The sequence below is a fragment of the Phacochoerus africanus genome, chromosome 14 (genome assembly GCF_016906955.1).
Source record: "Phacochoerus africanus isolate WHEZ1 chromosome 14, ROS_Pafr_v1, whole genome shotgun sequence".
In the NCBI taxonomy this organism is placed as follows: Eukaryota; Metazoa; Chordata; class Mammalia; order Artiodactyla; family Suidae; genus Phacochoerus; species Phacochoerus africanus.
In genome coordinates this window covers 46,831,135-46,845,668 of record NC_062557.1, presented here as the reverse complement: position 1 = coordinate 46,845,668, position 14,534 = coordinate 46,831,135, and the positions used below count along the sequence as shown (strand labels likewise).

Here is a 14,534-nt window from a genome sequence, read left to right as displayed (position 1 = left end):
AATACCATCGCATCGATTCCTCAACTCTGGATACAGGAATTGTTACTACTGTTTTACACCCAAAGAAAGGGAGGCTCGGAGGGTTCTAAGAGCCCGGCCCAAGGTGCCTGGTGACCCTTCTCATCTCCTAAACTAGAACTCTTTCTAGGAGAGCACTGCTTTCCCCCAGTGCTTCCTAAGCCTGCTGAATTTCAAGTATAAGGTGGGGGCAAACTCAGGGTTTCTAGCTTGTGTGTCTTTTTAGAGCTGCAGCCGCGGCATATGGAAGTTCCCAGGCTAGGGGTGTAATTGGAGCTCTAGCTGCCAGCCGATGCCACGGCCACTGCAATATGGGATCCGAGCTGTGTCTGCGACCTACACCACAGCTCACAGCAATGCCGGATCCTTAACCCACTGAGCGAGGCCAGGGATCGAACCTGCATCCTCGTGGACACTACTCGGGTTTGTTAACCACTGAGCCACGATGGGAACTCCCAGTTGCGAGCTTTTTATTTTGATACTTTTTACTCTCACTGTTAAGTTCCTAAAGGAAAGATACTTATACCCAAACATTTTATAAGAGAAAAATAGCTGTATAAAGGCAGTACTTCCCAAGACAAGATAGTTAGTAGGTGACATTATACTAGATAGAAGGATAGATAGATAGACAGACAGACAGGCTGGCTGTTTCGTCTTTGTGGGTTTTTTTTTTTGCCTCGGACCGGAGAAAACCTGGCCTAGCACTGGTCCCCAAACAATACTGGGAAACCACTGATAAAAAGGACATCTGGGCAGGCAAGCATTTAAAAACTGTATTTGCTACTTCATTCCCTTTCAAAACTCTAAAAAATAAACCAGGATCTTCCTGCATGTTTCTATTCCTAAAAACGACAACAACAAACAAATGCTATTTCCTTTTGTTAGTATTTGAAAACAGAGGGCCCTGAGCCCTTGCTGGGGTTGATAAGAGAGCACAACTGACACCGACAGCACACTTGCTGAGCTGAATGGCTCATATCTTTTAATAAACAGGAAAAGCTAGGCCCCTAATGACAGAAGGAAATCATGACTACCTTCTTCTGGTAATTAAAAAATAAATCAAACACTGTAATGTTTAAAAGCACCTGTAAATATTGGCTAACGATCACCCAAAATTAATGTCAACTGTAGGCACAGTCCATTCTATTTCATATCTAGCTCTTCCCTTTTTACCAGGAGTTCCATGTGTTTGATTTTTTTTTTTTTTTTTTTTTTGCAGGGTCTGACGAACCTCTGATTCTTCCTAAGAATAGCTACATTCTGGGCTATGTTCTCTTATTGCCCAGAAGCCACTGCCAAAACCAAGCCTTAGGCTGAGATTGTAAGAGACTCCCAAGACCCGGTTCATTGAGTTTAAATTCAGTGGAACCAAAGTTCCACTTCATTTCATAGACGCCTTAGCACTTTTTCCACGTTTCCATTAGTTTAAAATGAGGCATCTGGGATGGAGCAGGATGACTGAGAAGGTGTGCTGCTTCTCTCTGTGTTCTGCATCTTCCAAGTCAGTTACCTATTTTTTATTACTTTATTCTTATCAAATAAGGTGATTTGCTGAATGAATAAACAAATGTGCTTTAATTTGTCTAGCTTGTATAGAATTAGACTCTCTGATTTGAGAACTGGAAAATATGGTCCTTATACCTAGACATCTTTTCATGAATCAAAAGAGAATCTTCATAAATACTGTAATTATTTCCTTTACATTTTTTCCCTTGACACAACTGTGCATACGCTCGGAGGACAGCTTCTGGAAATTACAAATGGGAGTTTATGTAACAGAGAATGTTGTCATGTTTTACATCGACATGTTTATTTTCTATTTGGCTTCATTAACTTACAAATTTATGTGCACTTTTCCAACTAACGACAGTGTTCTCGGATCATATGATGAAATTTAAATAAAGTCTGTAAATGAGACAATAGTGTTAAGTTTTCTGATTTTGATCTGTGGTAATTTAAGTGACTATCTTAAGTAAATGGATCTCCTAAAAAGGAAATACATGCTGCAATACTCAAGAGGGAAAGGGTGTGATACCTAGAAACTTAACTTGTTCTAAAAGAGAGAGACAGGGAGGGAGAGGCAAAGGGAGGGTGAGGGGTGAGGAGGAGACGATGAAGAAGATCTAGCAAAACAGTAACAGGTGAAAGACAATGGAGACCGCTCGTAAGATTCCTAAATCTTTCTAAGTTTGATATTATTTTCAAAAAAAGAAAAGAGTAAAAAAATCACAATAAAAAAATGAGGGAGGTGGGTGCCAATGACCTGGCAGATAATCCCAGACACAGCGGGGGAGCCTTTCCGGACCTGGCCTGCCTGCGACCCTCGGGTGGCCCGGAGGCCCACACTGTGAGGGAGAGCAGGACAGCCCCGCCTGCGTACAGCGGGGTTAGAAGCAACGTCCTGGTTTGGAGAATGTTCTCCGGCTAGGGCAGCAGGCACCGCTGGGGAGGCTGAGGGATGGGCACAGAGGACCTCTCCGCAACTTCCTGTGGGTCTACAATTATTTCAAAACATTTTTTAAGCAGTTCCCTCAGGTTCGATCCCTGGCCTCGCTCGGTGGGTTAAGGGTCTGGCGTTGCCGTGCGCTGCGGTGTAGGTCGCAGACACGGCTCAGATCCTGCGTTGCTGTGGCTGTGGCGTAGGCCGGTGGCTACAGCTCCGATTCGACCCCTGGCTCAGGAGCCTCCATACACTGAGGGTGTGGCCCTAAAAGACCAAAAACAAAAAAAGTTTTTAAAAAGTGGTTCAGGAGAGTCAAGACTCTGGAAAGAAGTTGGGGGAATATTTTAACCTATTTATTTTGCTTATATTTTCCTATTTTCCTTTTTATGCATGCACAAAAGTGATACATGATAAAAATCTGTGCGTAAACCTGAAGAGCTCCTTCAATATACAATATAGAGTCTCATAATTAAAATGGTTACATGGAGTTTCCATCGTGGTTCAGTGGTTAACGAATCCGACTAGGAACCATGAGGTTGCGGGTTCGGTCCCTGCCCTTGCTTAGTGGGTTAACGATCCGGCGTTGCCGTGAGCTGTGGTGTAGGTTGCAGACGCGGCTCAGATCCTGCGTTGCTGTGGCTCTGGCTTAGGCTGGTGGCTACAGCTCCGATTAGACCCCTAGCTTGGGAACCTCCATATGCCGCGGAAGCAGCCCAAGAAATAGCAAATAGACAAACAAAAAAATAAATAAATAAAAAAATAAAATGGTTACATGATATTCCAACAAACTCATCCTGATCAGTCTCTCAAGGGCCCTCTGCAGATGAGGTCCCACAGAAGCTTCTGGATCTGACACTCAGCTGCATAAGCAGTGCAGGTGGGAGTTCCTGTTGTGGCTCAGCAGTAATGAACCCGAATTAGTATCCATGAGGTGGGGGTTCAATCCCTGGCCTCCCTCAGTGGGTTAAGGATCCGGTGTTGACAAGAGCTGAGGTGTAGGTTTCAGATAAGACTCAGATCCCGTGTTGCTGTGGCTGTGGCACAGGTCGGCAGCTGTAGCTCTGATTGGACCCCTAGCTGGGGAACCTCCATATGCCGTGGGTGTGACCCTAAAAAGATAGAAAGACAAAAAACAAACAAACCAGTGCAGGTGTCTCCACCCTCCCTGCAGGTAACTCCATTCTGCCAGCCTCTGCCCACTACCAGAGTTCCTGGCAGTGAGGTAGGACCTGTCACCACAGCTCTGTCCTCTGGTGGCATTTTTACTGAGTTGGAAGCAAGAGGGGAATGGTGGGAGGGGCTGCCTGAAATTTCCTTTTTCCTTTTTTTCCACAGGGCTGCCTCCTGCCTGTGGCTGCTTCCTAGATGTGCTCATATTTAGATAATAGGGGCTGGAATTTCAGCTCAAACTGGTGTCTCCCCTTGCACTGTCCAGCTCCCCAGACGGCTGCCTCTCAGCTTAAAGAATATACTAAGTCATTTAGCAGTGGCACTCAGGCTACATTTTGGAGTGTGTGAATTGTGTCCAAAAGCTGCAGATGTTTAAGCTATTTCCTCCTGGAGTTTGATGGAATAATAAAAGGTTACTGTTGTCACAGTAAGGAGGTCTGCAGCTGGTCCCACTTCCTTTTATTACCATCCAATGTAAACAGATTAACTCTAACTGCTCAGATCACCAAACGGGTACATTTTAAAGCCAGAAACTCATTTCTTCTCCCCTTCATTTATACTCTGAGACCCCTCAGACCCCTTTCAGATGCCCTTTTTGATTCACTGGGAATATGTCAGCAATAGATCAAACGAAATATCTCTTTTCATGTTTGCTCTCCCTCCTCAATAGCCTAACTGCAGTGGTGGGCAAGGAGGGACCCGCCCTTCAGGGGCCACGTCTGCCAACGGGCTGGGTAACCCACTGGGCCTTCCCCCACCAGCATCCCGGGGCCTTCCTCCCCACGGCCCACCTGCTCCTGATCCTCCTGTGCACCCGACTGCAGAAGCCGGCAGCTGGCTGGGGAGAGGGGTCCTGGAGCTAATCCACCTCAAGCAGGATGGGCGCTGGGATGTTGGGGATGGCACGTGAGGAGGCATGAGTCACTGGCGTGTACGTTTTATTACTAGCACGTTATAGCCCCGTGAAACTGCGGCGATCATCCAGTCCACTGGTTTTTAGTATTCTCATGTTGAACACACCTAGAAACCCCAAAGCATTTTCACCTGGAAGTCCACGAAGAGTGTGACTCAAAAGAGAACTGTTCTATTTGGGGGGTATTAGGGCCCTGGTCTCCTCCCAGCTCCCCACGGTGACATCTGACGGGCCACCAAGGAATACAGTTGGAAAACCACTGGCTCTCTCTGAAGGTGAAGAAACTAGGAAAAGTCGAGTGAGAGAAAAAACCTTCCTGGAGTTCCCGCCGTGGAACAGCGCAAACAAATCTGACTAGTATCCATGAGGATGCAGGTTCGATCCCTGGCCTCACTCAGTGGGTTAAGGACCCGGCGTTGCCATGAGCTGTGGTGTAGGTCACAGATGCGGTTCGGATTCTCCATTGCTGTGGCTGTGGTGTACACCGGCAGCTACAGCTCTCATTGGACCCCTAGCCTGGGAACTTCCATATGCGACAGGTGTGACCCTAAACAAAAACAAAAAAACAGAAAAAAAACCCCACCAAACTTCCTAAGGTCACACAGCAGGTACGGGCGAACTAGCGCCTGGCATCTTCCCTATCACGTGACTCTACTTTATCCCGTGTCCTATGTTCTGCGTTCTTAGAATGAGCAGGACTTCATCCTTAAGACAACAACCTCAAGCTTCCAGGATGAGCAAAAAGTTCCACAAGAAAGAAAAATCATATTTTACCTGGCAAAACTGACCATGGAGCTCACGGGGGCCTCTATGGTAATCCCGTTTGACAACAGCAGAGAGGACCAGCGAAAGGGATCACTTTTAGGGCAGCACTGAGAGCATCTGAGGATGCATCTACACAGTTCCACTCATGACAATGGCAGCCATTTGCACTGGGGAGACACGAGGGCCCTAAAAATGGCCCTGCCACCCGAGGCCAGCTCGGAGGGTGCAGGGGACCAAGCGCGGGTGGAGGACACCCCAGAAGGATGAGCCCCACACCCAGATCCCTCTTTCCCATCTTAGTCCTTCCTCCCAAAATGTGAGAGATGCATTTCTTTCCTTCTTTTTTTTTTTGTGACTGCCCTGTGGCATATAGAATTCAGGACCAGGGATCAGATCCGAGCTGCAATTGCAACCTACGCCACAGCTGTGGCAATGCCAGATCCTTTAACCCACTGCTCCGAGTCAGGGATCAAACCTGTGTCTTGGCACTGCAGAGATGCCACCGATCCCCCTGTACCACAGTGGGAACTCCAAGATGCATTTCCTTATTTAGAAGCAATCTTTTGTATCTCCCAGCCTAGCTGATACAATGGCTTTAAATCAATTATATCCAATCCCATAAATCTCTGGGAGGCAGCCTCAAGATATTCACTGCAATTCTCAGGACTCATTTCTGTCTCTGCTTTTCAAGGAGACATCGTGGTATAACAGAAAGAGCGCCAGGAAAAGGATTCCAGTCTCTGACTTCTAGACCTGGCTTCTGGTTCCAGCTCCTCCACTTCCAAACTAGGTAACCCCGGGCCAGTCACTTAACCTGCGGCTCACAGAAAATCCTATAAAAGGAGAGGCTAGCACTGTCAGGATGAAATGAAATAAAGCATGGAAAAGACTTTTAATCTATCGAGCACCATAAAAACGCGAGGCACCCACATAATTATAATTATTTAATCAATGGATCAGACACATTCTACTGCCTCCCTTCAGAACTGTTCCTGGAAGTTCTGCTCTCTTGATTCCTGCCTGCCAGGACCGTACGCCTCCCTCACCGAGCCAGGAATGCAGGGTTAACGGCAAAGTGCGTGGCTCCGGGCTTCCCAGAGCTGCTCTTCCCAGCCAGCCTCCTGTTCGGGGGTGTGTGGAGCAAAACACCACCATAAAATAAGCCTCCAGCAGCCAAGTGTAGAAAATTAAAAAGAAGGATCACTAATCCAGACAGGAAAAGTCCGGATTTACTGCTCTAACCCCTCTTGCCATGAAATGGCAGTGAAACAAAAACACCATTCTGAGGATGAAGGGCGAGGAAATTCAGAGGTGGGCAGAAAAAAGCCCAAGGCAGTGGAAGTGCTCGGTGCTCTGCAAAGTGCCCTCCAAATCCGCCCCAGTCACCTTGGTGTTTCCAGGCCGCCCCGATGGCGTCCCGACCGACAGCACTCGGCTCACCCGCGTGGAGGGCTCTCCCAGCGGACGGCGCTGCTCACGTCAGCGGGACCCGCAGCCTCTCGCCTCAGCGCAGGACCAGATAAGGGGACAACCGAAAGCTACGCTGGCTGACAAGCTCGGGAGATGACAGTGAGGCCGGGCCGAATTCGGCCCCACCCCACGGGCCAGTGAGGCCTGTGCAGGCCGTGAGGTCGACGGCGAGTCCTCGGGGGCAGAGGGTGGTGGCAGGAAGGCTGCCCCTTTCACCCACTCTTCTAAACGTACTGTCCGATAAAGGCTTTCTAGAAAGACCCCCAAGGCTGTAATCTCTGAATGTGGTCAACAGCCAAGTGATCGCATGTACAGCCAGCAGACCCGCTTTCAGAAACGAACATCAGGTGGGCTCCGCGCGGAAACGCAAACCAGACTCACTTGCTCGGAATCGCCTTTCTCCATCGCCAGTTCCTCCATCTCCGGTGCTGCCTCATCCTCCAGGAAGGGGTTGGTGGAGGCGGGTGGAGACTCAGGTTTCTTCTGTTAAGAAGACGTGAGAAAGAGCTATTTTGAGCACATTCAATAGCTTTGCCCCCTGACCTGCTTTTTCCAAGTCTCTCCAATCACTCGGTCATGAAATCGGATCTAAGGAGCAAAAACGGACACAACCTGGACCGCATTCTCACCTCCGAGCCTTCACGATGCTTCTTCCTCTTCCGGAGACCTTACTGCCCACCTCACCCCAGTAGCAACCTGCTTGCAACTCTCACTGGTCCTTAAGTTTTCAAATCAGACTTCCATACGGAAGTCTTCCAGGAAGCCCTCCCCACCTGTCAAGTCTGGGTTAGAAGTCCCTACACAGGCTCCCATCCCACCTGGTACCTCCCTTACCCAGGTATTTATTGAAATTCCGCAGTGCTCTTTCTTTGTGGGGGGGTGTGGAGGGGCACAGCATACACAAGTTCCCAGGCTAGGGATCAAACCTATGCCACAGCAGCCACCCAAGCAGATGCAGTGATGATGGCGGATCCTTAACGTGCTGCACCACAAGGGAACTCCCCCGACTGCTCATTTATTTGTCTCCTCCCTGCTTGGCTCTAGGATACCAGGGACCACGTCTATCCTGTTCCGCATAACATCCCTGGTACCTGGCACATCACAGGTCTTCATAAATATGAACGAATCAAAATGCCAGTTGGGCTTGCATTCAAGAACAAACCATAAAGCGGATCTTAGAGACAGGTCTCATGACCATGACAAACTCCCTTGAGAAAAATTACTTTCCAGCTCCCAAATATGACCACTCTTTCAAAAGATATCACTGAGTGGGCTGGACTGGGGGCTAGTGAGAAAGCTGGAGACAGCAGGCAGGGGTTTTGGCTCCACACCATCTAGCCATCTAGCCTCTCTGCTGGACCAGGAGGACAGAGTTACAGGACTCCTTGAAGGATGAAATCTGATAAAGTGTGTGAAACCCTAGAAGGAGCACATGATACATATAAGTGACAGTGATTCCAGTGTGACAACAAATTCAAAGCAGCTCTTTAGAATTTTTTATAAATTTGACCTCAAGATATTGGGGTTTTGTTTTTTTTTTTTCTCTTTTTAGGGCCACACCTGTGGCATATGGAAGTTCCCAGGCTAGGGGTCCCATCGGAGCTGCAGCTGCCGGCCTACACCACAGCCACAGCAACGCCATATCTGAGCCACATCTGCTCCCTATGCCACAGCTTATGGCAACATCGGATCCTTAACCCACTGAGTGAATGAGGCCAGGGATCAAACCCACATCCTCACGGATATTGTGTTGGGTTCTTAACCCACTGAGCTATGATGGGAACTGCTCAAGATATTATTTATGCCGAGGAGCTAGATGTTCTAGCAGAAGGGGAACCAAGGCAGACCCCTCTGCCCCCAGGGAGGTTACGGGCATGCAGGAGAAGCAGACTTTACCCAAATAACCACACGAGCACTGGTGAGGGCCACGGAGGAAAAGTAAAGGTTGGTATGAAGGGACTGCAACAGAGTCACGGAAAACTTCCCCAAGCAAATGATGTTTGAGCGGGAAGGGCGGGGGATGGCGGGCCTTCGAGGCAGGGGGCGAGCCCATGAGGCCATCCACTCAGCAGTCAAGTCCTGAGCACCTGCTCTGCTCCAGGCGCCCTCCCAGGGACCGGAGACACCACGCTGAGCAAGATAAAGCGGGGCGGCACCCCAGGAAAACACCATTTACGAACGAGGGTGAGGCTGGGGAAGTGGTGATGGGGGTGGCCTCTCTGAGGAGGTGACATCTGAGCAGAGACCTGAAGGAGGAGAAGCAGCTATGTGGACAGAGATCTGGGGACAGGCATTCTCACCAGGGGGATCCAGGGCAGAGGCAAAGGCGGGAAAGGGGCCTGGGAGTCTGAGAGGTGGTGGCGGGGAGTGGGGAGAGCAGGGGCCCAATCACACAGCCTTTCATCGGCCTGGGAAAGGGTGTTCTTCTTGTTGCAACTGGGCCGTCACTGGGAGTTTTAAACAGGGCAGCAGCCAGTTTTAGACTTTTTTAGGGGGTGGGCTGTACTCACGGCATACGGAAGGTCCCGGGCCAGGGATAGACCACAGCGGTGACAACGCCAGATCCTTAACTGCTAGGTCACCAGGGAACTCCCAGTTTTAGATTCTGAAGAAGCTGCTACACTGGGCCAGGTGGGGGTGATACGGGAGTGGGCTAAGCTAGAGGTGTGGAGATGGAAATAAGTGGCCAGATCCGGGACACATGTAGGTGACAAAGTCGAGAGGACTTGTTGAGAGAGTAGACGTGAGGGTGAAGGAAAGGCAGGAATCACGGGTCAGGTACTTCCTGGCCTGAGCAGCTGCGTGGCAGGTGCGACCACTGCCTAAGGGCTGGGCCGGGGTTTGCGTCCAGGCTCACGTCCCCAAGGCTCCGTCTTTCTGTCTGCAGTGTAGGAACAGTAATACCTGCCACACGGTGCCATCGGGAGAACCGGATGAGCGATGCACCCAGAGCGTGACTGACTGTACAGAAGGCAGCTGAGCACCAAGACTGGCACGTGGGCGGCTTTTGTTAACCTTCCGGAGGGGCGATCAAGTCGCCTGGGCGCCAGTCAAGTGACTCTCAGGAGGGAAGCGGGGCGGGGGGCACACAGGACTTAGAAGACTCCGAAAAAGGATGTTTACTCGTAAGTGAGGCCCTGTCCCAGGACTCGGTCTCTGGGGGCCTCTCCAGGAAATGAAAGCTACGGGCCCATCAGCTCGCAAGGCAGAGCTCCTCCCCGGCCGCCAGCGAAGCCCTCAAAGCACCCCCCCGGAGCACCGCCCTGTTGGCCAATGCTCTAGGACAGACTCTGAGTGGGGGGATACGGACTCCTGCTGTTCAGGGGGCTGTGTTACTGCTCGGATTAATTCGCTGTGAAGAAAGAACAGGGCTTAGCAGGGAGCCGTCACCAGCCCAGCCCAGCCCAGCCCTCTGCGCTGGAGCCCCGCTGCCGGAGCCAACCAGACCACACTTCTCATCCTGCTCTGCAGCTGTCAGAGACCGAGGAGAATTACAAGTTTAGGGTTAGGTTCTAAAGAACTCAAATGACATATTCCATAAGCTCTGGGGCTGCTAAGTGAAACCAAAAATCTGTCAAGAAAGGAACAACTTTCCAATTTTGAAAGAATTCATTCTTTTTGCTATGAATGACAGGTGATTTCAAGGTCACACAGGAAGGAAAAATTCTTCCGAGGGCAACTTAATTCCTCCTAATTAAACCACATGGGGTTTCCATCAGCTCCAAAACAATAAGGGCCGTAGGACAGCCAAGCTGTCTGATTTACTGCTGGGAAGAAATAGCCTGGCCTTAGTCCATAGTATATCCATATCCACATCCACACCCGTATGTGCTGCCTGCACAGATCCCTTTCTGAGGCCTTAGCTGGACCCTTTAAATTATCAAAGAAGGAACTGTGAAATTTAAGATGAATCTGTTTCATTTCCTTGGAGGAGAGAGCTTTCAGCCTGAGATCAAAGTTCCACGATTTCTGTGTTTTCTCATTCCACAAACACTTTACTCCAGTCCAAGTCCTCATCTGTCCTTAAAGAGATGGCTTGAAGGCTTCAGCTCATTGGCACAGAGCTGTTGGCGCCTGGTTTAACATCACGGGGACCCCTCCCTGGGTACCACCACATCCATCCATAGCCTATGTCTGACAGTTACGTATAGGTTTCTTTCTCCTACCCGAGCATAAGCACCTGTCTGATTCAATTTTTCATCGTGTCCCAAGGCCCTGCACCAAGAAGGAGCCTGAGAAACATTTGTGGATAAATGCTGATCAGTCCAACTAGATATCCTCATACTAAGTGAAGTAAGGTAGAAAGAGAAAGGCAGGATATCATTTATATGTGGAACCTAAAATACAGCAGAAATGAACCTATCTACAGAACACAGAGACTCACAGACAGGGAGAACAGACTTGCGGTTGCCCAGGGGTGGGGATGGTGTGGGATGGACAGGGAGGTTGGGGTTAGCATATAAATGCAAACTATTCCATTTAGAATGCATAATAAGCAGTAACGTCCTGCTGTACAGCACAGGGAACTGTGTCCAGTCTCTTGTGACAGAACATAATGGAAGATGACATGAGACAAGGAATGTATATATACGTATGACTGGGTCAGTTTGCTTTACAGCAGAAATTGGCTTATCATAACTCAACTATAATTTTAAAAAATGCTAATCAGGCGAGAAGCACTCAATAAGTCCTCTTCAGGGAGTTCCCGTCGTGGCTCAGTGGTTAACGAATCCGACTAGGAACCATGAGGTTGTGGGTTCGATTCCTGGCCTTGCTCAGTGGGTTAAGAATCTGGCATTGCTGTGTGCTGTAGGTCGCAGATGCAGCGCAGATCCCATGTTGCTGTGGCTCTGGTGCAGGCAGGCAGCTACAGCTCGGATTAGACCCCTAGCCTGGGAACCTCCATATGCTTTGGGTGCGGCTCTAAAAAAACAAAAAAACAACAACAAAAAAGTCCTCTTCAGACACGTGGGCAACATTTTCTATTTTTTGTTTAACTACACATGCACGCACACACACAAACACCTGTGTGTATTTACATATGTGTGCACACATGCACTCCTGCTTGTAAAAGTTTCAAAATGTATCCCAAATTATTAAACAGTGGACATCTCTGGGGAGAGGGACTTAGAGCAGTTGAGAAGAAGGAGATTGTTCTTCTAAAATATTTTATTCTAGGGCTTCCTTTGGGGTGCGGTGGATTAAGGATCCAGTGTTGTCCCTGCCGTGGCCCGGGTTGCTGCTATGGCATGGGTTTGATCCCGGGCCCAGGAACTTCCACATGCCTCGGGCAGGACCAAAAAAAAATTTATTCCGTTTGAGCTTTAACAAGCAGGTATTACTCTCCCCCTTTCTCTTTTTTTTTGGTGGACAAATTATTTATCTAGGGAGTTCCTGTTGTGGCACAGTGCAAACGAATCCGACTCGTATCCATGAGGACGTGGGTTTGATCCCTCATCTCACTCAGTGGGTTAAGGATTCAATGTTGCAATAAGCTGTGGTGTAGGTCGCAGATGGGGCTCAGATCCAGCATTGCTGTGGCTGTGGTATAGGCCGGCAACTGCGATTCAGCCCCTAGCCTGGGCACATCCACATGCCACAGGTGTGGCCCTAAAAAGCAAAAAAAAAAATTAAAAACTAAAAAAAGAGTGAGGATGACCTATAACTAAACTCAGTGTTTTCTAAAACTCTCGATCTCTTGATATTTTAAAACTGTGATATAATTAACATAAAATTCACCATTTTAAGGTGATTTTCGACTCAGTGGTTTTTAGTATACTCACAAGGTTATGCCGCCATCACTGCTGTCAATCCCAGAACAGTTTCATGCAAAAGACACCCCATTTCCGTTAGCTGTCAGTTCACAATCCTCACCCACCCCCACCTTTAATCCCTGGCAACTACAGTTCCAGCTTCCGTCTTTATGGACTTGCCTATTCTAGACATTTCACATAAATGGCATCATATAGACTATGTGGTCTTCTGTGCCTAGCTTCTTTCACATGGTATAGTGATTTCAGGGTTCCTCTATGGTGCAGCAGAAATCAGCATCAGTACTCTGGTCCTCTTTATGGCTGAACAATACTCCATTGTATGGATATACCACACTCTGTTTATCCATTTGTCCATTAGTAAGACTTTTGGTTTGTTTCTAGCTTTTGGCTATGTGAATAGTGCTGCTACGACCACGTATGTACAAGTGTTTATATGAACACATGAGAATTTTCCAATACCTAGGTGTTGAAAGAATGTGTTATTCTCATAATTAAAAAAACATTTTCAGGTTGCTTTGGTGTTTTTTTTAATCTGGCATAGTTACCCCTTTACATCAGGCATTGGCATAGCAGCACCATGAAATTCGCTAAAACAAAGAGTGACGACTACTTCCGAATCTTAACAAAGCAACACTAATATCAAGACTCAGCCCTGGGAGAGACTAAGAGGCAGGTGCATTCATAAAGAGACAGTAAGACCACAGAAAGCAGCTCAAAGCAGAGGCTATCTTATACCTGAAAACACTCCTATTTTCTGACCCATTACTCCATTTGTATCATAAGAAAATAATCTCAAACGTGAAAAAAGATTTATTCCCAAAAATGTTCACTGTGGCCTTATTTATAAAAGTGAAAAAATGACAAGTACCTGAGGATCCAACAAGAAAAGGCTAGCTAGGAAAATTATGGAACACCTATATAATGAAATATAGTGACTGAGAAAGCACTTAAGTAGACAATACGAAGAAAAGTAGAATATAAAATTGTATTTACACATCATATATAAAAATTAACTCAAAGTGGATCAAAAATCTAAATGTAAAAGGGAAAACTATAAAACTCTTAGAAAAAAATCACAGTAAGTGTTTTTGACCTTGGATATGCCACCAAAACTCAAATAACAAAAGGAAAAAAAAATAGGTAAACTGGACTTCATCAAAATTGAAAACCTTTGTATGTCAAAGAACTCTATCAAGAAAGTAAAAAGACATCTCACAGACTTGGGGGGGGAACATCCATAAATCATATACCTGATATAAACAGATTATATAAAGAACCTCTAGAATACATATTTTTTTAAAAAAACTCCTACAACTCAACAATAAAAAGACAAACAACCCAATTAAAAAGGAGAGTTTCCTTATGGCACAGCAGGTTAAGGATCCAGCATTGTCACTGCAGCAGCTTGGGCCGCTGCTATGGTATGGGTTTGATCCCTGGCCCCGGAACTTCCATACACTGCAGGTGCAACCGAAAAAAAGGAGGCGAAGGGCTTGAACAGATATTACTCTAAAGAAGACAGACAATCAGCCGACAGGCGCATGGAGAGGATGCTCAGCGTCATCGGTCAATAGGAAAATGCACATCAGAACCACAGGGAGACACTATGCTACACCCCTGAGGATGGCTACTGAAAATTAACTAATTAAAATAAAAATTTAGTTCTCTGTGGTGCAGTGGGCCTTGTCCAGCACTGTTCCAACAGCAGCTTGGGTCACTGCTGTGCCAGGAATTCGATCCCTGACCTGGGACCTTTGACAAGCCACAGGTGCCCCCCCACCGCCCCTAAAAAAAATAAATAAATAAAAATAATAAAACAGAAAATAACACTGGCAAAGATGTGGAGACATCTAAACCCTCCTACATTGGTGGCGGGAATGTAAAATGGTGCAGTTGCTATAAAAAAAACCAGCCTGGCAGTTCCTCAAAAAGTTAAACAGAGTTACCATATAACCCAGCAATTCCATTCCTAGACATGATC

General features: G+C 47.6%; 1 protein-coding gene across 1 annotated transcript in view; it reads right to left on the bottom strand.

The window, feature by feature from the left end:
* The window catches only part of VPS53 (VPS53 subunit of GARP complex), a 147,577-nt gene that overhangs the window by 65,031 nt on the left and 68,012 nt on the right, over positions 1 to 14,534 (bottom strand). Inside the window, exon 12 of the mRNA XM_047758333.1 lies at positions 7,161 to 7,262. Within this exon, the coding sequence (XP_047614289.1) occupies positions 7,161 to 7,262 (102 nt within the window). The remainder of the gene's footprint in view (positions 1 to 7,160; positions 7,263 to 14,534) is intronic.